At 40.3% G+C, this 24,391-nt stretch overlaps 1 protein-coding gene across 2 annotated transcripts in view; it reads left to right on the forward strand.

Moving 5' to 3' along the window:
- The first annotated feature begins 1,071 nt into the window (after nucleotides 1-1,071).
- The window catches only part of LOC149787027 (shiftless antiviral inhibitor of ribosomal frameshifting protein homolog), a 41,336-nt gene continuing 18,016 nt past the window's right edge, over nucleotides 1,072-24,391 (forward strand). Inside the window, exon 1 of one of the 2 annotated variants that reach the window (XM_089978326.1) lies at nucleotides 1,072-1,179. In XM_089978326.1, the coding sequence (XP_089834452.1) occupies nucleotides 1,129-1,179 (51 nt within the window). In that variant the 5' untranslated portion in view covers nucleotides 1,072-1,128. Of the gene's footprint in view, nucleotides 1,180-22,209; nucleotides 22,291-24,391 lie in introns of those variants that run through there. The other variant, XM_089978327.1, reaches the window with a different exon arrangement.

Raw genomic sequence — 24,391 nt, forward strand, 5'->3', positions numbered from 1 at the left:
ATACATCACCTGCTAGACATCAAACTCCATTTCGATGATCCAGAATTGTCGTCCTCATACCCACATCATAACTAAGTGTACACCTCTGATCATTAGTGGATACTCTGTACACAAGTATATTGTACACCCCAGATCATTAGTGGATAATCTGTACACAAGTATATTGTACACCTCAGATCATTAGAGGAAATTCTGTACACAAGTATATTGTACACCCCAGATCATTAGTGGATACTCTGTACACAAGTATACTAATTTTGAAAACAAAATATATAATTATCAAACTTCCTCCCAAAATGCGATCCGCATCTCCTACACTTATTTGTTAATAACCGTTTAAGACAGTGATCAAGTCAAAAGTATCACATGCAATAACAATGATCACGACGAAAGTATCAAATGTAATAATGACGATCAAGTCAAAAGTATCCCATGTAATAACAATGCAGCAAAGTCTGAAAACAATCTCAAATTCAAAATTACAAGAAATTCGGCACAAACACCTAGCTGATGATATTTTCAAGGCTGTTGATAATTACAGTTTATGTTTGGAAGTGATTGATTTCTTTCTTTTGCACTACTGTATGACCAAGTTAGATTATACAACATTCTATAATCCAAAAAAATTAATAAGGCCTGCACTAATGTTGATTTGTATCAATAACAATCTTTATAAATTTCTCAAAAAAGCATTTTCAATTGATTAGAGTAGTGTTGGTAAATAAAAGTAATATCTTAGCCGTGTACAATGTGCTCAGAGCTAGAAATGAGCAAAAGGATTATCTAACATATGCTTCTGTTTTATATGAGGGACGGTAATGTAGTTATTGAATGTGCAACTCATTTTTAAAAGAATGACTGCTATGAAATATCAACTGCTTTAAGTCAATGGCATGAAGGTATCATCTTAAATTAAGACTAAATCCTTGGTAAGAGTGTGTGCTTGTGTCATACTGTGCAATAGTCTTTATATAAGCAGCATTAATACTGAACTGCTGTTTGGATTGCCACATTCCAATGCATAAATGACCCAATTCCTGTTGTGATTAGATTGACGGTGCTCAGACTGAACGCGAATAATCATGTACTTATTAATGATATCTAATAGCCACAATAATAATAGTTGATATGGCGGAAAGTGGTGACGGTGACATAATCAGTTGGAGGGATCGGAAAGAGGTACGTATTACCAAAGCAATGCTGTGGAAGATTTATGGGAGTCTTTTCTGAAATAGGAAAATGGAGCTTCTAGATTTAACCTGGACATTTTAAATGAATTGGTTTGATATTTGTTTTGCTTTTTAAATATTGATCAAGACGCCATATGTCGCAAAGTTACATGCACACGCTTCCTTCTATAATTGTAACGTGTCAGGTCGTGCTGTGTATGCTATGATAGACCCATTATTTGTGATGGTAAGATGTTATGATATGCACACAGGCATCAGGGTCTGCCTAAGGCTTTGTGAGAAATATAGGACACATCTACATAGTGAACTGTCAGTTAAAGTTTAATAAACACATTTCTTAACTAAGATGCGGTTGATTTCTCTTGTGTGATGAGACGAGGATATCACAATATAAGAATATTGTTTCGAGGGGGAAAAATACAGATAAGTATAGAGCAAATATTATGTGTGTACACACTCTCGACTCGGGACCAGATGAAATCACTGAGTCGGTCACGTTGTTATTACGGTTTAACATAGGAAACGAGCAGCCATTACAATCTAATAAACAAGCAACTGTTGTTTGTCACATTTATTGTGTGGCCCATACGAATATATGAAAGAGGTACGTGTTTGCACATGTCTTCCACTCACTAAGGAATGACATCAAGACCATACATAATTCAATCTTTTCATTCAAAAGATATGATTTAGTTGTCATTTTAAATACAATTGTTTAAATTTAGTTAAGATATTTACCCCTAAATACAGAACTGTTGCATGTTATTATTCAGGCATTGATACATTTTTAATTTTGTTTCCTTGTTATGTATCACATTATTTGACAGATGAATATCTTTTTTGACAATCTTCCCAATCCTGAATAAATATGCATGTATGACATTGCTTATCTTCTCAGAATAAATGTAGTGCAATAAAGTGACAAAGCGACCATATGCGTGTTTTGGGGTCAATATAAGGAATACGTCCTTATATCGACTTATATATGATTTAGCTACTTGGATATTAATTAAACGTATCATTTATTATGGGAGAAGTTCATAAATTGGGAGATAGGCATGTAATTTGTATGCTGATCCTGCTATTTAACTTCTGTATTTGTCGATCGAATACATATATATGACCGTGAGAAAGCATGCCAGTAGCTTCTTCCCGGGGTTTTCCAGGGTTCTTCCTCCACCAGTTATACTGGCCGCCATGTATAGCCTATCTTGTGCTGAAACATGGCGTTAAATCCTACAACAACAACATATATATGACATTCCATAACCATAAGGTCCACTTTATTCATGTTTCTAATAATTCATAGCACACCGACCTGTGTCTTTGCTTTTATAGAAACATTAATGTCACTATTTAAAGTTTTGTAATAAAATTGTTCAATGCTTTGTATGAGAACAAATTTTGTTGCAATATAATAAATTATCATCAGTAGTGAAGTGGGGCACTATAGCGACTATGGGACATACCATTAGAAACAGGGTCCCAGCACTATGGCGACAGGGGGAATTTAACTTGGGGAAATTTAACATGGACGGGCCTATAGAGCAACAAAAAAGAATGGGCCTGACTAGCGACAAGAGTATGGGCTTGTTTAGCGACAAGGGAAAGTGGAATCTGTATAGCGTCTGAGGTCACGGTAGGGGAGATTGGTAACAATATAGCAACTAGGAGAATGTGACGTCATAGGACTGAGTAAAGAGCGGGGTGTACAGAGAGAACACAGACCAAAAAGAAACACTGACACAACTTTTAAAAAAAAAATTGTGGGGAGGCAAGAAAGTCATTTCTTTTCGAGGCAAATGAGTGGCCCTGAAAAGGGCCTTTTGGCTTCTTCTGATTATTCTAATTTCTTCTATTTTTCCACCAACTTCTTATTTTCTCTCCTACTATTTTTCCACCAACTTCTTATTTTCTCTCATACACTTTTTCTCTTCTTCACTTTTTCTTCCTCCTTTTTAGCCCTTTTCTTCATTTTCTTATTCTCCTCCTCCTGTTTCTTCCTCTTTTCCTTTTCTTATTCCTTTTCAATCTTTTCATTCCATGCCCTCATCCTTAGTCTTTCCTCTTCATCCTCGTTCTAACCCTTTTCTTCGTTACTCAGATCACTTATTATTCCCTTTAACTTTCTTAAATTGTTTATCTCTCTCTTTATTCTATGTGGGCTATAAAAATAGTGATCCTGGTCCAGTTTTACTAGCATCTGCTCTATTATTCCCAAATTGTCCAGAATGAATTGTAATGTCTTCATTTTGTTAAGGTCGTTTGAAGCCATCTTATTTCGGTTAGTTTTTATATGTAAAGCACGGACGTGAAGGAAAACATCCCTGTTTTTCTCTTCTCATATTATCTACTATCCACACATGCAAAAAAACAAAAACAAATTAAAACCATAATATACCATCCACACAGAAGGGAAGTTTAAACTAATCACACACTCTGCTATCTACACAAACGTGAGTGCTTACAAAACCCAATAATCTACCATCCACACACGGGGAGAAGCAAAATGAACCATAACATACAATCCACAGAAAGGCTGTTTTGTTTGGGGGTGGGGGGTGGAATCCAGATTCACTTGTCAGTAATGACACCTTCCAGGTCTTGCCCCACAAGCACATCTTCTGCTCCAATCATTATCCCAGTTGACTGTAGCAGAGTAGCTGTAGTAGACTGTAGCTTGATGATTAGTCTCAGCACCCCAATCTTCTGTCTCTGGGATAGTGAAGACTTGTTCTTGCCTCCGTCTATTCTGCACTCATGGATGTTGTCACTGAGGCTGTATTATTTGCCTCTCAAATTCCGAATCCCAATTTTCTCTCTCGGGAACCACGGGTCTTGGTAGTGCAAGTGGCTGTGGTGCTTGTTGCTGGGGCAGTGTATTCACCATAGGCTTCACCTCACCCTTTTGTCTCGTCATTACGTGAGGCAAGATTGTTCTTTTCTTTTCCTCTTCCTGTTTCCTCTTCTTTTCTTACTCTTCCTCATCTATTCTAGCTTGCTCTGCTATGGTCTCAAGAGCCAGTTCATCCAACAGTCTTCGTGCATACTCAAGGTGCAGCTGAAGTTCCAATTGTTTACTGATTCTGCTGCTTATTTAATCCTTCTTCACAAATCAACAGGGGTAGCCAGACTGCCGAGCGTTTTCCTATAAATACGTTAAGCACAGGTGTGAAGGAAAACACCCCTAATACCCAAGCTTACATTATCCATATTATCACCAAACAAACGCGCGGACCTAATAGAAACGCCATTCACTATTCTTGTACTGACAATTACTATTTTAAAATTTTTGACAAGCGATGGAAACGAAGGACTTAGAGTTACACTTTCTAACCAAGATAAATAAATACTGTTAAAGAAATAATGTGCTTATAGACGCACTTCTATTTGTTTCTAACTGACTAAACTACCATTGGCAATTGAATGATTATTTTTTTTCTAGATTAGGGGGTAGCTCTGAAAATGGCTGCTTTTGTGAACGAAGAGTGATAGCAATCTTTTAGGATCTAAGATTGCGACCTCCTGAGGCCACAGGCTTTCCCATAGGATAAGGTCTGCTTCTTTGGAAAGAGAAGGAGAACTCTTTGGTGTCGACACGGAAGTCGACAAAACCTGTCAGGTTCCCGCTGCTGTTGCTGCTGATGTTGCTCTCTCTGTTCTCTCTGCTGTTTCTGAAGTCTGTACTTCTCTGTCTATCCTTCTTTTTTCCCTGTTTATTTCCTCTCTGAAGAGCTCTTCTATTAGGGTTTCAGTGACTTTTAACATTCTGACATTCTCGACATCTTCAGGCTTTGGTATCAGGCTTTGCCAGTCACGATGCAAATTCACGTAGGCATCGTTCAGCTTGGCTAATATTGAGCCCCTCTTCGTAGGAGATGAATCAACAATAGATGAACCGACTGGAGACTCCCCCGCTTTTATGGTTAAAGCGCAGGCGCGAAGGAAAACATCCTTGCACGGTTTCGAGTCGGAACGCTAAAATAGTTTGATGTGAGGGATAGAGAGAATTCAAAGAGCATGGTTCATGGTTCGTGATACACATGGCAAAAAACATACGACAAATGCACTTTTGTACAAAACACAACATTTTTTATTCAAATAACTCACTAACAACAATGAACATATTTTTTTAAAATTAACAATTCAATCAACTAACAATTTTTTTTAAAACTAGCTATCTATTTTGGACAAGGTTCACAATGTTGTGAATTGAATTGTGATTTCCACTGTTGGAAGTCATTGGGCCATTGATGAACACCACGTTTCCTAGATAAAGACAAAAGTAAACCATAATGGTCCAAAACCAACGATCTATTTTGTCTCGTTTCTAGGAGAATGACGATGAAAATAAGTCAATAAATGTTCTAAAGAATATCCCAGACTGCGTTGATGTAGAAAATGCACACTATATTTGTATACACACCAATGAATCTGTGCCTTGTAATTTTACATTATTGAATCGTGTAGTATGAACATTTCTTTTCATAAAGTCAATGATATCGTCTTCCAAAGGGGTCAATCCATACAAATCAAAATATTCCACACATCCTTCATGTGGAAAGTAGACGGCTACCAGTGGGTTCCTGGGAGATGACTTTCACCCGTGTTGATCACATAAGCTTGATGGTCTTGAGGTTTGCGATGAGGTAGTTCATCTTTTGCACATACGACAGGCTTCCAAGAAGCAGTATACGAACTGTGGTTCACGAGGTAATAAAGTTCCCAGGTATCCATTTTTGGGTTGTGTTTTTTTTTTCTTCACAGGTAATGATAAGTGATCAGTTTAATTCTGGCTTTCTCGTTGAAATTTTCTGACAATTAACCGTTTCTTCGCCTTGACTCACAACTCTGAGCCAAGAGAGCTTCGATGCGGTGGATCTCTAGAGTTGTTAATGAAGGACAAGAATGTTCACGCAAGCCCTTATACCACTGTTGCAAGGCATCTACTTTCGAGATGAAACTCTAAGCTTCGGCCAGATATTCGTAAAATTTTTCTTCTTTACTCAACATCAGATATTTATCGTGTTGAATTTGGCTGGGATGATTGTTTTCACATCCATAGCAATCTTTCTTGATCAAATCCTTAATTTTTTCTGACAGGTATGTAGCAAAACAGGAGACTAAATGTTCTTCTTGTTCTGGCCATCTGGACTTCATCATTATGACTTCTTCGTCTTTGTCTTGGGGTTCTCCTTCCATGGTCTCCTCACATTCCATGTCCAAAGTTTCTCCACTATGTCAAGAGGGATAACAGTCTTCCGTGGCTTCTAACAGTCTAGAATGACTTCTCGCAAACTGTTTATTTCTATGGTATTATCGAATTCTGCATACAGGATGATGTTCACTGTGTTATCTGGGGTTAGTCGATTCGAAAACTGCAGTTCCATACGAATCTGACCGGATTTTATGGGGTGAAAATGTCCCTCGTCGCTGCCTTGGTCTGGAGTTAAATCAAAACCCCACAAATCATAGCCTCCTGCATAATCCTTGTACGAAATACCGTGACTGGTGTTGGTCCCTAACTGTCCGGTGGCTTCGTAAAGGGATAAGTACGATCTCAAATAATTCCTGTCACCAAACTTAGGCTCGAAGGGTCTGGCACAAAATGTCTTGCTATCGCGACTGACTTCGACTTTGGCTACGTTGTAATGTTGAAACTGGAAAGAGTTTTCGTTGTGAAGTCCATTGAAGGCTGAATTCTTGACGATGCCAATAATCAAACGTTTGGATAATTGTCATTGGAATAGATGATCCTCGATCATGGAGCGCTGTCTAGCAGGAATAGTGAAAGTTTTTACTTCCACTCTTCGTATCGGATACTTGGCGGTCGTTCTGCTCAAAGTGTGGCTGATGTCATTTCCCACTTTAGATAACACTTGTACACGACACACGCAGAGCCTGGCTTCTTGGATGATAATTTTGTATTCCTTGGAATTGTCCATCAAATGGAAAACAGCACTGCTACGATTCAGTCTCAGTCGGATATCCACTCCGTTCAGCAAATACTTTTCTTGTAACCACATTTCTAAATGCAAACAATCCAACAGTTCTAAACTACGTCCTTGCAGAATTTTCTTACGACGGTCATTAAACCCCACATTGTGATGATCGTCATCTGCTGTCAGGACTGTGTCGTTAAAGGTGTTCTCATCCGGTGTGTCAGGTTTCCATACCACGCAAGTATCCAGATGAGTATTCTTGGCTTCTTTTCCGTACGTCATGAGATTTTCCAAGTACGCTTGATACGGGTAAGTACCCATGCTGCTGTTGACCAATTTGTTATACAAGTATAAGTTCACTTCGCTGAACAAGGAATGCATGAAATAGTTGACAGGAGCTACTCTATCATCGGCTCATGGATTAGTGTTGTCCGTTGTGATCACTTTAACTTTCAAGTACAAGTAACTCTATTCAAATCAATGTAATCTTCGAACTGACCTTTGATATCAAACTCAATGGGAGCTGAATCCGACAAAGAGGAGACGGGATGAAATTCCACCCATAGGGATCCTTCCATCATCATCATGGTTATGGGCATGGCAAAACGATCCAGTACTGACTTGGAACAGGCGCAAGAGTCTCGATGCATCATTTTTTTTCTGTTTTCTCGATAATTTAATAATCAAAAACGTCTAAGTCTCGAGCAGTTCTTCTTTTCTTAGTCTTTCTAGCTTTAGGTGTTTGTAGTCTTCTGAAACCCCTTCTTTGTCGTCTGTTTCTGCCGTGTCCTTGCTGTGGAGACAGGGAAGCGGAAATTCCTGGCTCAGTAGCATTTATAGGCGTTTCTCTTCGTCCCAAACTGTCTTTGCTCGTTTGCAGTAAGAAATTTTTGTCTGCTCTCAAGAATGCCTCTTTAGGTTTTGTTTGTGATGATGACATTTTGGAGAAATTATTTGCCTTGCGTCAATGCCGCATCTTTCAGAGCGTGCAATCCTCGTGTCACCATCGATTTCAACACTGGAGCCACCGAACGAAAGGCCGATTTTAACATATCTCCTAAACCATGTCCTCGGTGACGAGCGACACCTCGGTACACTGGATACATGATTTATAATTCGTTAAAGAATCGTTTCCGAAAATGGAGCTTCACCGTGACTTTTCCTTTGGTGAATGGAATATTTTGTCCAAGATCTCCTTTTATAGCAATGTTGACAGTGTCAAAATACGACTTACTAACGGGCAAAGAATAAGGATGTACAAACTTCGCGGTGAACGTGATAGGTGTTTCCACCTTCCTCGTCAGGGACCGAGACAGAATCCACTTTGAAAGGAATGACACGCAGTAACGGTACTTTGTTGTGTCCCACAACGTTGTACTCCACCACATCGGAGTACACAAAGTTCAAATTCAGTCTTTGGTTCATTTCTACTTGGGAACGAAATAACTCGGTAAAAGATCATTGTCGGAAATGACTCTAATTCGCCTTTTTCCTCTACTTTCCTTCTAATCACAATGTCCCTGCCCAAGATGCCAAACAATTCAGGACAAAATAAAATAGACATCATTTTGCCCCTCCCCTCCAAATTTCATCAGGAAGCGACAAGGTACTTTGTGGTACTCAAGGGTGACACTTTTTCTGATACTCTCCAGGGCTTTAAGAAACTCGACATTAAACCTGGATGCAATGGTGCTCACCAAATGTTGACCACTTAAATAATAGCCTGGGGGAATGATCAAGTGGTAGGTCTACATTTGAGTTTGTCCATTATATGTTTTATTCTCATATTTTAAATTATTCAAGTACTTTTGCATTTTCTCATGATGAACTTCGACCGTAAAAAATTTTGATTTGTAAGGACATTGAGGACTTGGGTCGGGTGAATGATTTCCACTAAAGCCACTTCCCAATAGGCTTTGTGATTAATTGGATAGCCTGGGGTAATTTGAGCGTGTAACAGCACAAAGTGTTATTGGCAAACACCTCCATGGAACTGTCACTGGGTAAGGTTAAGTAAAATTGGTAATGGTGACTCATAATTCCAGAGTTCTGTGACTGTCGGAGGGGTTACTGGAAGTCAGAGGAGTGTCTCCGCCCAAAATGGGGCTGCTGTTGTTGGAGTGGTGACTGGCCCTGGACGCAAGATTCCCGTTGTTTCCGTTCAAGGAGAATATCAGGGATGGATTGGGAAGAAGGTAACCGATGCAACTGCTCAACAAATGGTCCACAAGTGTTTGTCTCCTTGTTCCAAACTCAGATTGGCAATGGTCGGGCCGATGACACAATACACCACAAAGATTTGGCAGAAAATGACGATTTGCGTTTTAGGGACACGTTCTCCACACCACACCCACAAGGGTTGTTTCTGTAAATCTTGCAGAGAATAACTGGATGAAGAAGTGGTCGCTGCAGTGGTAGCGGTAGCTGAGTCTGTGTGAAAGGGCATGATGGTCACTTCTTTTTTAGTCAATGACTTGCAAAGCGTCTGTCCAATAATCAAAACTGGGTGGATATCCTTTCCAACGCACTTTGACTTCTTTGACACGGCGTTTTCCCACTTTACGGGTTCTGCGTTCGAGAATGCTTTCGATGTCGTACATGTCGTCTTTTTTGGTGACACGTTGTAACTCAGGCAAATAAAACGCTCCTTTTAACACTTCTCCGTTCATGTCTTCCAATTTATAGACGGAAGGATGACGGCCATGCACTCGTCCAGTTAGGTAAGTAACCTTTGTTTAAAGTGCGTTTGGTTTTGCCAATGCGTACCTAATCTCCTTCGGCCAACACTTCGCCTTTCTTGGGAACAGACACCGTAGGGAACGTACCAAACAGTCAATAAGAAAGCAGCACTTCGTTGGCGGGAGTCTTGGGGGGCTTCGATGGTAAGATTGGTTGAACGCTTGAACCAGGTGCGGTAAGATGTCGATGTACTTGAGAGTGTGGAGATGCGTAAAATATTTCCATATGCGTTCTTTCAAAGTGCGTTGAAAACGTTCCACGATGACGGCCTTGGTTTCGGGATTCTCGGTGGTGAGAAAATGAATGTCACGTTTCTTTAATTGTTTTTGGAAAGCTTGGTTCAGAAATTTGGTGCTTTATTTCGTTTCCCATCAAACAGGGTGACGACCACTTTGTTTCAACACCAGTTGGAGGGCTCGCACTAACTCACTACTCGATTTGAAAGTCAATGGCACTACCAAGGCGAATTTGGAAAAACGTTGATGACACAAAACAAATATTTGTAGCCAAGATTGTAGCTGGACAAATGAGAGATATCGGCTAAATCGGCTTGACATTGATGATCGATACCTTCCACTTGGGTGCGACTTCTGGAAAACATTCGTTGAATGGGTTTGTGTAAAGTGTAGGTTGCTTGCTCTGGTAACCATCGTTGTACTTGAGATAAACGAACACTTTTCAGTCGAGTTTTGGCAGCACGATACATTTTCTGAACTCTTCCGTAACCTGCAAGATGGGATGGATCGAGGTAAATTCTGGCTAACACCTTCTCCACTTTTTATTTATTAATACGTCACCCACTCTTGCATAATGCCTCTCCTTTTATTCGTGTGGTATTTTCTTGGTGTGTGATGCTTTGCGTGTCCGACGAGCGATCGGTGTCGAGGAAGAGGATGTCTAAACAGGGGTAATCGGTTCCTTTTTCACTTCTATCTTCACCTTCTTTATCTTTTCTGATGAAGAAGGGGTGGTCGTCATCTTTTTAATCCATCCAATTCTGGATGTAGGTGGTGTTGTTAACTTGCCTACTTTCTCTGGTGGTGTTTTAACTTGTGTATTTTTTCTGGCGGAGTTTGAAACCGTTCTTCTTCTTCTCCTTTTTCTGTCTTGGTCACTGGTTGTGGTAGTTGTGGTGATGGTGGTGGACTTTTCATCATGGTCTTAAAATCTTTCAGAGTGTGTAGAGCTGTTTCGTCTAAAGCTTTTTGGTGAAAGAGCTGCAGTCTTTGCATGAGTTGACCGTACTTTTGCGATTTTTCTGTTTCAGACAAATCGTGGCGATCCATCAACGACTGCAGTTCGTGTTGTAACTGGGACATTTCGGTCAAATTGGAATTGGGAGACAAATGCGGGGTTCGTTGCTCTTGCCGACGATGGTATTCCATCCACTGTTTGTAAGGCATTAAAGCTAGTTTTCGTCCTTCCATTCGATGTCAAGGGTCACGTCTAAGATCTTGGGACTCCAGAGGTCCTTTTTATCTTGCTCCCACGAGTCCTCCCAACATGGTTTTCAATACTACTTTCAGCAATGGGCCTAACAATATTTGCAAAATTCCTCAACGTTGGACCAACATCTTCTTCTTTTGACGAATGGGGATTTTCTTTTGAACCAGTTGGCGAAGAACGTGACGATGTTTGCCAAAGCATTGTTTCTGGTGTTTGGAAAGAGGGATCGTGCCTTTCAAGACGTTCAAGCAACATTCGCACACAGTATCGATGACATCTTTGGAGGCCGTTTGAATGAGTTTTTTTCGCATGGATAGAGAAGCTTTGGACAGGACAGACAACATATCCCCATGTTTGACTAAACGAGGAGGCAGTCCTTTTCTTTTCTTTCCTTGAGGTTTAGATTAGGAATGTTTTCTTGGGGGGGTGACATCTTTTTGTCTTCAGGAGCACAAAAACACTGATACCCATGCTTTGTCTCAGACCTTTTTATACTGGAACGCGTTGCCACTGATTGTCTTTACTTCATATCAACTTTATGAGAGGTATCACGCTTCGTGGAGGGGTTCGCAACGGACTAAATTGAGTCAGTTCTTCCTTGGACAAATCCAGTAAACTCTGTAACATGCCTGATCTGTCTTGGACATTGATTTGGGAGCAGGTACTTTGTGAGAAGCTGCCACTGCAGCTAAAGAGGAAGAGGGCGCCACCACTGGAAGAGAAGTTCTTGGAGACACGGGCTTCCATGTTGTCATCAACGGAGAAGTGGATGAACCTGAGGCTACCGGAGACGCGGTCACCGTCGTTGCAGGTCGTGGTTTGCGAACGTAAGATTGCATCCTGGCTGAAGTGCCTCTCTTGCAAGTAGAAGCTGTTTTCTGTGGGCTTTTCTTTCTCTGGAGACTTTTCTTTTTCTTTTTCTGGGGCTTTACTTTATCTGGGGTTGTGACCTGGTCTTCGCACCGTTGCTCTTTTTCTTCTTGGGGCTTCGTTTGGCTTTTTTGGGAGTGACTTTCTTCTTGGGGAGATCTTTTGGAGCATTAGGATCCCATTTTAAGAGGGTGCGAATGATGACACCTCCTAGAGTACCGCTCCCTCCAGGTTTCAAAATGATTTGCTTTTTGGTTTGCGTGTCGATGCTGGGATCGGCCAGTTGGGTCAAACCTACTTTGTTTTTATTCAAAAAGCGTTTGGTTTGACGAGGAATCTAAATGACGCCTAGCAGTAATAGACGTGCTGTCACCGTAAACCATCGTAAGACTTCTCTGAGACTGGCTTCTAAGACACGAGCACGTGTTTGTTGATTTTTCTCGCGACTGATGCCTTACAAAGCACGAATCAATTTGATGGTAAGATGAGACTGAATCGACGTCATGTTGTCGACGTCTGTGACAGACGAAAAGTGTCCAAAGTTTTTATAGATTTTTGGGGGTTAAGTCGAGGACGGAGACATATACAGGACAGGCCCTCCGTCTTGACACCAGTGGTGAAATAAATGTGTACGCAATCCCAAATAATCGAGGGTAGTGGGTTTCAAATTGACGAGTAAATAGGCGTGTGCAGTTTGAGTGGCATCGTCGTACGCCTGAGTTAGCCAAGGCGTTCCTAACGGTTTGGCTAAGACTTGCACTTGCAATTTATCTCGAGGGCTTTCAAACAAGACAAAGTAATGAGCATTGAGACTGATGGTGCGATGAGCTTTATTTTGTTGCAACAAATTTTGAGTAATGTAAATGACAATGGTATTACATTGATGCCCTTTGCGCGTAAACCACAGTTTAATTTCTTCTTCGTCTTCTCCTAACATGTCGTCGAAAATGACCAGATGGGTTTGACGTGGGTCAGACACGATTCCGTCGTCTTCGTTAAGGATGCCTTCCACAAATACAATGGGATCACCTTGACTTTTTCTCGCAAGAGGCTGTATGCCGATTACCACTGTTTGTAACACCACACGATTCGTTAGGTGGACGATCGATCAAATGATGTTTATGCTCGGTCAAACGTTTGACAAATTTGGTTTTGCCTGAACCGCTAGGTCCAGCAATGAGCATGTTAAAGGGATGGCGAAGATACAAATCCTACAAACTGGCACGATCTAAGTGTTCGTCGATGACTTTAAAAAAGGAGGAAGAGGAAGCAGAGACAGCAGAGGTAGCCATAGTGTCAGGAATGTCACTTGTTGCACGAATACAGACAAGACATTAGTTTTTATACTTTTTCAGGACACGTTTATTGATGTTTTAAAAATAAACACGAAAGACTAAAATACATAAAAACCAAAGGCTTAAGTACAACGATAAAGTGCACATCAAAACGATCAAAGTGGAATAGAAACAAGTCTCTATACAACATGTTTTCGGTAACCAAGATGTCTTAGGGACAGCGTGTAATGTTCTGACAGGTTCTACAGGGGGTAATGTCACACAAGTGGCTTCCCGAAATGGTCTTTCAGGAATGTCCATGACAGTCCTGTCCTCGGTGACGGTTGCTTCTGGTTATGTCACTAACACAGGTTAAAAAGTGACATTTTTTATTGGACGTTGGAAGGAAGGATCAGAACTCTCGAGAATAATGGGCCACTTCTTGGGTCCAATCCTCAAAACCCCAATTTTTCCAGTCACGTACATCTGTCCAATGGGGGTGTAAGTCACAAGCTACACACACATCGTCATACACCTCTTCGGTACCTAAAAGTTGACCAATCTTTTTTCCCGTAGTGGTCGAGAAGTATCCAGATGAAAACGCAAGGCTTGGAGCAAACTTATCCTCTCTTTCGACCATTTTAAGGCACCACTTTCATGTTTGATTGGTTGGTATATACTGTTCGTAAAGAGTCCACAAGGAATCGGCTGGTAAACGAAATCCCAGAAAACAAGTCACTAAGACACACACCACACGTGGACTCATATTCAATGGATACAGTTGTCGTACTAAGTGTTGGTAATCTTCCACGGTTTGAATAATGTCATTGAGTTCCTTCCACGGAATCTGTTGAATCACTTTTGATAAAAGCCATGGCATGGCAGCCTGTTTTTATACCCTCTTTTTTCGGAAGCAATAAATGTACTTTCTGCCCAAAGGTAATCGTTCTCCAGTAGGGAATCTAAATATTCCAAGCACTAACCTACAGTTCAGAGTTCGTTCAGAATCTTCCTCTTCCACTAATCAGATGTTGTGTAAAAGATTTCGGTAACTCTTCAACTCTTCTTCCTCAATTCGTTGCGGTAGGTGTATCTCGAGGTAACGAAAATCATGAACATGTTGATCCTTTTCGTCCTCGAAGTGTTGAACAAGATCTGGCCACTGGAACACTTTCTCATGAATCAGTCCTCTTATAGCATTCAGGTACCAGTGATTTAAACATCGGTGACGTAACGGATGCAATTGTTCTTTACGTTTTACGATGTGGTCTAAAGTGATGCTTTCCTGCTCCCAGTATTTCTCTTTGAATGTCTTTTGATCTTCGGGAGTGTGACACAAGCAAGGATAGCCACTGGCTTCTTGTTTCAGTTTCAAAATGGCATCCACATGGTCTGCGAAAATGCCTTTCTGAGTTGGGTCACCCTTGTGGTATTGTTGTGTCTTGGGAAAGTGGTAAATTTCGTACACTTCTAACAGTTTGTATCCCAGGTCTAGAGCTTTGAACAATTCTACGCTGACCCACGTCCACGTCAAGGCGCGTTCTTCCTGGGTGTGCTGACAAAGCTGGTTTTGGTTGCACGTTTCAACACAAGTACGGCACAGGGGAATCATCAGTTTGCCTTGGCAATGGTGAGGTAACACGGGATGGTACAAGTCTGTGGGAGGCAAAACTTTGCACTTGATCAAGCCTTCGTATTTTCGAATGTGGTCCAAGTCGATGTGCTCCGTCAACAATTGCGGGTTCCCTGCAGGAAAGCGACAATATTTGCACACGTTGGGATACAGCGAGCACACGTCCAAGTATTTGATTTCCTCTCCTTTCTCTTCATCAGCGTGGTACAGCAAACAGGTGGAATTTCTCTGTCCTCCGTACAAACTGTCCTTCGGGTTCAGGGGGTCCATCAACTTGTAACTTTCTACAATACGTTTCAAGTCGGGATCGATTTTCAAACGATGATCGTATTCGTGTTCCCACATTTCCACTACTTGGTATCCTTGCTTTTCTAACTTCAAGCGTCGCTGACAAGTGTCGTTGTAAAAACTGATTTTTAGTACCACGTTCAGGGTAGCAGACGGGACATAAGCAACCGTTAAAATCGTATACGATCCTGGGGTTTTCTAAGTCCCAGCCATCTACCGAATACGTTCCAATGGTCTTTTCGCCCCCTCCGTTTGCAGGCTTGCTGAATCCATTTGTCTTTCTTGTCGCACAAGTAACGCAGGGCTTTGACCGAGTGTTGACGTTAGACAAAGTTGGTCGTTTGAGGGTTAATGACAGCCAGGGTGTTTTCGGGTATGAACCGTTGGCGGTACACGAAGGAACTCGCTTTGGCAATGGTGCAGACTTCTTTCAAAGGATCGACCCTTCCGTGTTCCATGAACAGTTCTCTAAATTTTCCACAGCAACGCCGTACAATGTCACCGTCGGAACGACAAGACTTTAACATTTCTTCCTGAAAGCCGAAAGGGTCTGAGCCGTGGGTCTGGTACCTAGCGTAGAAAGCTTCTCGTTGTTCGGTACGCATGTTGTCGGGGTCTTATTTATCAACCTCAGGCAAATCGGATAGAACGGCATGTTGATTGGTTTGGGTATTAAAAAAGTGTGGAAAGTAGCCTTTAGCCATTTCTGTCATTCCAAACTTTTTTGGCATTCAGCTCAAAGGCATGGCCAAATAGCTTATCGAATCTTTAAATTTCACTTGTTCCACTTGCATGAAAATGATTTTGGCTCCGTTCAAAGTGACTTTAGGACATTCGGTGCCTTGTTCCGTATAGTATCTCAAAAGAAACTGTCCATCGTATCCGGAGAAATTGTGAGCCATCACTGTGGCATGACGATGACAATCTCCGTAACGTTCGATGTCCTCTTGGCTCCACGTCTTGTCGATGGGGTCTAAGACCCGTTGGGCAAAATCGGCTAACGTGTTCGGTCCTCGAAAGATTTTTTCACGCCCTCCGGGAATCTTACTGCAGTGAGGGCAATGACTGAAGATAGGTTCTTGAATGCACTTCTCGCACGCTCGATGAGCCACTCAGAAATTAGGAATGTTAATGCCGGTCTCTTGCATGCATTCGAAATCGAAAAAGATGAAATTGCCTTTCTTCTTGTGACCGTCCTCTTTCTCTGGTGGGATTTGGTATTTTTGCACGTAGCATTCGTGTTCCAAGTCCACGATGTGGTGACAAATGTGACATTTTTTTTTCCCGAACATACGTGTGCCTTGGTATTATTGGTACGTAGGCCTTGTCCACACGTAGGGCACAATCTCAGGAGTTGACAAGCACTCTTCTGCTGTGAACCTTGCGTCTTCAGATGTTGTTGGTAACAGGCAGGGCTGACAAACGTGCGCAGACAAGCAGGACAATGTACTCTTTCTTGTCCTTCGCTCAGACAGGGTGGAGAGGCCAAACATCCTGAGCATTTCCACAGCAACGTCGTAAAATGTCCACGTCGGAACGACAATACTTTAACATTTCTTCCTGAAAGTCGAAGGGGTCAGAGGCATGAGCCTGGTACAAAGCGTAGAAATCTTCTCGTTGTTCGGTACGCATGTTGTCGGGGTCGTAATAGTGAGCATCAGGCAAATGGGGTAGAACGGCATGTTGATTGGCTTACGTATTGAAAAAGTGTGGAAAGTACCCTTTAGCCATTTCTGTCATTCCAAACGTTTTAGGCATTCGACTCAAAGGCATGGCCAAATAGCTCATCGAATCTTTAAACTGTACTTGTCCCACTTGCATGAAAATGATTTTGGCTCCGTTCAAAGTCATTTTAGGACGTGCGGTGCCTTGTTCCGTATAGTATCTCAAAAGAAACTGTCCATCGTATCCCGAGAAATTGTGAGCCATGACTGTGACATGGCGATGACAATCTGCGTTACGTTCGATGTGCTCTTGGCTCCACGTCTCGTCGATGGGGTCTAAGATCCATTGAGCGAATCTGGCTAACGTGTTCGGCCCAAGATATATTTTTTCACATTCTCCAGGAATCTTGGTGCAGTGAGGGCAATGACAAAAGATAGGTTCTTGGATGCACTTTGTGCACGCTCGATGAGCCACGTAGAAATTAGGAATGTGAATGCCAGTCTCTTGCATGCATTCGAAATCGAAAAAGATGAAAATCACTTTTTTCTTGTCATCTTCCTCTTGGGGTTGGTATTTTTGAATGTAGCATTGATGTTCCAACTCCACGATTTGGTGACAAGTGTGACATCGTTTCTTTCTTGAACATACGTGTGACTTGGCATTATTGGTATGTATGCCTTGTCCACACGTAGGACACAATCTCAATAGTTGACAAGCACATTTCTGTTGCGAACCTTGCGTCTTTAGATGTAGTTGGTAACAGGCAAGGCTGACAAAAGTGCGCTGACAAGCTGAACAATGCACTTCGTCCAGACAGGGTTGAGAGGCCAAACATCCTGAGTGTTTCTTTCCACAATGCTTGTGTTACTCTCGATTGTTACAGCCATAGTCACATTTCTCACAGTAATAACTGTACCCCAGGAATACGGTGATACCGGTAATGGCATCGAAATGCTCGTCGTGATAGACGTGAATGTATTTTCCATCCTTAAAATCTTTGCCTCGAAACAATAGAGGTCCGCGCACTTTTTGAAGGTGCACATTCAAGGTGTAGCGTGGTGCCAATTTGTGCATTTCAGGAATGCCACAGGGTGTGACTTTGGACAGAACGGCTTGTTGTAACAGGAATTCTGTTTATCTTCGTTGTTTAATAGTTTTCCAGGCTCTTTTCCATTTTACCGTGTCGTTCTTGTCGGCATAGACTCGTCCCACCACAATAGCCCTGGCTAAACACATCTGGTCTTGGGAGTTGTTAATTTGGACGAGGCTACGCTTAATGCTGCGAAGGTCGTCCATCAATAACACCTTTTTGGGTCCTGTCCCTTGAGGAAGAGACACGTGGGTCATGAACAGTGTCGCTTTTCCATCGGTGATGTGAAACTGTTCATTGGATTGTTGCACGTGTTGAATCTTGTCCATGACTTTGGAAGGTGTCAGTTCTGCAGGGCTGCTAAGCTCGATCCAAACAGGGTCGTGATGTATGGAAAGTCTCAAGCGATCGTCTTCTTTGGCTTGACATTGATGTTTCAGTGTGGTTAACAAAGAATCCCACATCTCGGTGATGAACCCTTCTGCTTTCTCCAGCGGTACGTCGGACTTCAAATCTTTAAACTTCACCGTGAAGGTGTAAGCTGTGGTTCTAAATTTTCTAGAGGAGCGCTTTTCCGTCTCTCGAATATGATAGTACTTTTCGGGGTTTACTGGTGAATTTAAGTTCGGTGAAGACTCTCTTGGTCTGGATTCTGGTTCACTCATGTCATCTTCAAAATCACTGGCATGAATTTGTGCCAAGACTTCAGCTATTGTACTAGGCGATAAATAGCGTTTTTGCCTCTTGCTTTCTTCTTCTTTCATCCAAAATCGAAGCGATCGTTTCATCTTGACTGCAAAAGGTCAAATGACTACATGTTAAACACCACAGGTCACTTTATATCCATGGCAGACCAGCGTATATAAAGAGTGTGTGTCTTGCCTTCCCATATTCATTTCACTCTCAAACCGAGCAGAACGATGGAAGAGCCTACACAGATTGAACGTTTGATCAGAGCTCTGAGAGGTGTCATCAGAAAATTTTCTTCAGACTAACCGACGGACTACTCACCCTCATTTCGAGATAAAAGTCAAAAAACGAGCTATATCTGTAAGAAGAAAGGGCATTAGTCTGCAGGGTGTCCAAACCGTCAAAAAAGCAAAACAGGTGCCAGAAGAGACAAAAGTCAAGATACCTGTTATCATTGTCAAGAAAAAGGACATTAGTCTTCAAAATGCCCTAAGAAACAACAGGAGCAAGAAGAAGGGAGGGATTCTGGAGAGGAAGAAGAGGTACCCTCCTCCAAGGAAGAAACCAGACACGTGCAAAAAGAGAAACATGAGAAGAAAAGAAGGGGAGAAAGTGAAGAAGTGGAGGAAAAAACTGTGAAAGTGAAGAAATTTAAAAAACACAGAGAGTGAAGACAGACATAGACGAACCCTAAGAACATTCTAAAGTGTTATGGTGTGCTGTGAATTGGATTGTAAAATTGGTACCAGAATAGATCAGGCATAAAACGTAAGTGTCTCTTGGTTTTGATATTTAGAATAAGAACCTGCATTCACGCACTCACTCAACCACACACATACAATAGGGTAAAAACGGCTTTTTGAGTTTTAATTGACGTTGGTAATTGAAATACTATCTCCTTTTGAGAGAAATGGGTGGCCCTGAAAAGAGCCTTTGGGTATTTGTTAGTTTAAACAACAAACTTAGGAATGGGAACCAATCAACCTTAACTGCCTTAAGCCTTTGCCACGGCTAAGGCCTACTTCTGAACTGCGTACTGTCGATGATGATTTGGTAGAAATCACTATGGGTGATACGGAGACGTAGTCACATGGTTGGGTTGTTTTGCTCGGGAAGGTCTTTTTCTCTTCGGTCGTAATAAAGAAGTCTGATACATTTGTTTCCGACTTCTTAACTCTGCTAAAATGTCTAAAGGTACCGTGACCGTTTGATTTTCACTACTTTGTTTGTTAGCTTCTTTTTATTGTCGTTTCCTTCTTGCCTCTTCTTCTTGCTGTTGTTGCTGAAGGACAAAAGCTTGTTCTGCTTCCTTTTGCTGCTGTTAAAATTTCTCCAATTCTTCTTTCTGTCTCTGTTTAAAATTTTCCACGTGTGATAAAGAAGGAGAAGGAAGCGAAAGTACTGGTTCCGGAACAAATTCTTGCGAAAGAAAATCGACAAAATCCCAGTTAAAATTAACCTCTTCTCTAAGTAGGCCTGTGTTGACTTGGGTAGTCGATGCTACTACATCGTTCTTCCTCTCCACAGCTGGTGCACCCCAATTCATCGTCTTCTTAGTTTCATTCATATTTGAAAACTGTGTCGCATGGATTGATTGCGCACAGATGCTAGCGCCTCTATATAGGGAATGTGACGTCACAGACTGCTCTCTTCGGATTGGACGACTGACTGTGTGGTGACTGAATTTTGTAACGCGTGTTTGGATTGGTGAATGAACTCAATCCGTTTCCATCCTCCCTTCCTCTATAAATAACCGCAGTTCGCTGCATTCCTTCACCTATACTCGTCACAAAGATGTGGATTGACGTAGAACCCTCTACTCTCGTATCGTCAATGCTGTTCCCTATTACACATGTATGTCAGATCATCGTGGACCATTGTCAGGAGGACGGATACAAGCATTTGGAAAAGAAGAATTTATCTGGAGAGACAAGGCTGTTTGAAGAGGATTCTGATTTACGGACCAGAAGTCAGACAAAGTTTGAGGAAAAGAGGAAGACCTATGCGATGCCCTCTATGTTAATGGAATAATGTTAACATAAACCCAAAGGCCCTTTACAGGGCTACTCATTTGCCTCGAAAAGAAATGATTTTCTTGCCTCCCCACATTTTTTAAAATGTTGTATCATTGTTTTTTCTTGTCCGTGTTCTCTCTGTACACCCCGCTCTTTGCTCAGTACTGTGACGTCACCTTTCCCTAGTTGCTACATTGTTACCAATCTCTCCGTCAGACGCTATATAGACTTCACTTTCCCTTGTCGCTAAACAGGCCCATACTCTTGTCGCTAGTCAGGCCCATTCCTTTTTGTTGCTCTATAGGAAATCCATGTTAAATTTCCCCATGTTAAATACACCTTGTCGCCATAGTGCCGGGACCGTGTTTTTAATGGTAAGTCCCATTGTCGCTGTAGTGCCCCACTTCACTGCTATCATCTCATTAAATTAATTTGAAATCCCAAACTTTGGTTAATGTAATAAAATGAGATGAAAGTCAAGATACGTATTTACGTTTGTTTCAATGAAGCGCGAAAGGTTTCCTGGCCAATACTTCATCATGACGGCGTCAACGTTTTTGAATATCAGTCGAGCTTGGTGATTTAAGGTTATATGACTCCATTAAAATTTAGTACGGTAACCGTTTAGTGCAAACAAAAAGGAATAGCTAAGTGCGAACGTGTGTTTGCGGCTACTGTACATTCTACGAATGCCATTTTAGACACATTTATACATCTACCAATGACTGCATGAACGTTTACTTGATGTTTCGTTATCTTTAATGTTCTCCAAGCTCTGACATACCACCTTGCAATTTTTAGCATCTTATTTGCTTTTCAGCTTTTTTAAAACATACTTAATATTCGTGAATGCCGTATCATATAAATAGATATGTGATATAATGTATTATATAGCCAAGATATCAGCAACCTTAGCAGCTACCCTATCACATGATGTAGTATCTAACATTTTATCATTAAACAGTGAGGTGGTCGGACATATTTTATTTTTTCCATCTGGTCTCTAGGCAAATGCAAATTAATGCTTTTCGTGTTCTAAATAAGTCAATTATAATGGTTTTATTATGATTATTACTATGTTTCTGTGCCAGATTCTAGAAACTATATATATATATATATATATATATATATATATATATATATATATATATATATATATATATATATATATATATATGATGTGGTTCGATTACTTGTCTAATACAAGATCGATCATATATTTCTTCCTTTCACCATTACGCATGTTCTACCTTTCAGTTCTCTAGTCTTGGCTATCTCTTCACATTTGCATATGTTTTCTTGTCTGACCTATACATATAACTCTTGTTTGTAAAACATGTCGTCTGCTTTCTCTTCTTTTCAGAATCCATGAGCGTACAATTCCTGGTTGGCGAAAAAACAATATGCCTGATTTTGAATATTTCCTCAATAAACTTAGAAATTTCTCTGTAAATACTCTCTTTTATTACATAATTCTAAGTGGTTCCAAATTTGAATATATGTGTTTGAAATGTATGAGTTCTAAATGAATTCTAAAGATTTTTATATATATATATATATATATATATATATATATATATATATATATATATATATATATATATATATATATATAAGTAAAGTTCTGCATTTTCATACCGAGAACATGCGTCCATATTTTATCCTTAATAGTTGAGTGAAACCACTTCCTGATCATAATTGTACGTTGAGAATATTTCCAGCATATCTCTCACTTTCGAATTTTGAAGCTCACTCTCATCATGAATTTGTATCTTTTTAGGCTTTCTCTTGCTGCACACCGATCTAAAAACATTGGTCAACCCTTCTTCGCTTGTATTTTAATTTTTTAGTTTTTCAGCCTAGGAAAGAATTATATCAATGTATAGTTATATGTGTGTACATACTTTGTAATTTTATGCCCTTGAATGGCATTTTATGTATTACCTTGTCTACTTATACATGGGAGATACTTGCCCTTTGATTTGGACTTCCTTTCTTAGGTAGCTTCAGTAATGTGTATTTAGTGAGGTTTATTCCAATAATGTTCACAGAATTCATATATGTGTAAGAGTCGTTAACATTAATAGAAAATGATAGCTCAGTTAATGTTCACTGGTAGTCATTTAAACGTTATGAAAGATCCAGAAAAAAACAAAAACGTTATGCTTGTAGCATTTTCTTTCCAATTGATTATATCACGAAGTAAAACAATAACATCTTAATTTTATTTCACGCAAGTTGTAACCTTTTCGGACTCCTTTATCAAATTTAAGCGATTTAACATCTATGTAAAACGTTGATATTTTTTCATCACTGATTCAAAATCATCATCCGCATTGATTTGACATACAAATTTTTCAAATACAACCTTGTTTTCTAAAAATTCAATTTGTTATTGACGATATCTTTAAGATTTATTTACTAAATTTGACGAAGTTTTCGAAAGGCATTGTAAATTTAAATGAACACGGATATCCGAAAAATACGTAAATTATTGTTCATCACTTCGATCGTCGTATCTCGATATTTTGAATGAAACCTATTTTGTACTACTGATCCCACTATCTCGATACACCGCGTCTTGTATGAAACCTACTTTGTACAGCTGGTGCCACTATCTCGATGCATGGCTTCTTGAATGCAATTTGGTTTTGTATAGATGATATCACTATCTCGATGGTTTGCTTATTCGATGCAATCTGCTAATCGGCAACTTTTTTATTGCAGGTCATCTTTATTCTAGCATTCACCACTTGTATTATCACGATTTTTATTTTAGTAGCCTTTAACATACTTCAGTACCATTCTGACTGGCAAAAACATCCACGTGAATCAACATTGATGTTTGTGTGTTACACTCAGTAAAAAGCTATATTAAGTTTAACAGAACTAATAAAATTGATACACTGAAGATTTTTGTCATTACATATCTTTTGCAAATTCCGTTAATTTATATTTGTTCTTGTTGCTTCTGCATTTTGATTCATTGTTTCACAATCCATAACTATAGTACATTACACTATGGATTTTTTGCAACTTCAAGTATAAATGGTAAAATTAATATCGTTGATGCAGCACAAGAAAAGATGCATGGGCACTAATGCAACAGTTTATTATATCATACGCAGTTATGGAGCCAAAAGTGGGACTAGATATTGTTTAAATATACATTTTACATAGAGGTATGCATATATTATATTTAATGGCAGATCAGCACAATAATAGCTCTATGTCCGTGGGGATATCAAATAACTCGATAGTTTTGTTTTGTTAAACAACATGCTACTCCTCACTATTCACATGAACTTGACCAAACTACGGACAAAGTGGATGGCAGTTGTAGTTCTCATTCATGGGGCATCAGTATATCTTCTCGTCACCTTCAAATGACTTCTCCGAGCCAAATCAACATGGTATATTTGTAGGTCACAGCAACTGAACTGGATAATAATTGCATGTTGCTAGAACGTGTTTGAAAACAGCATGAAAACAGCATTACACTATGAAATTTCCCTGTATAGTTATGATAAAATGTACAACATGTTGTAC

This window comes from Sinohyriopsis cumingii, chromosome 12 (genome assembly GCF_028554795.1).
Source record: "Sinohyriopsis cumingii isolate HCF-2022 chromosome 12, ASM2855479v2, whole genome shotgun sequence".
NCBI lineage: Eukaryota > Metazoa > Mollusca > Bivalvia > Unionida > Unionidae > Sinohyriopsis > Sinohyriopsis cumingii.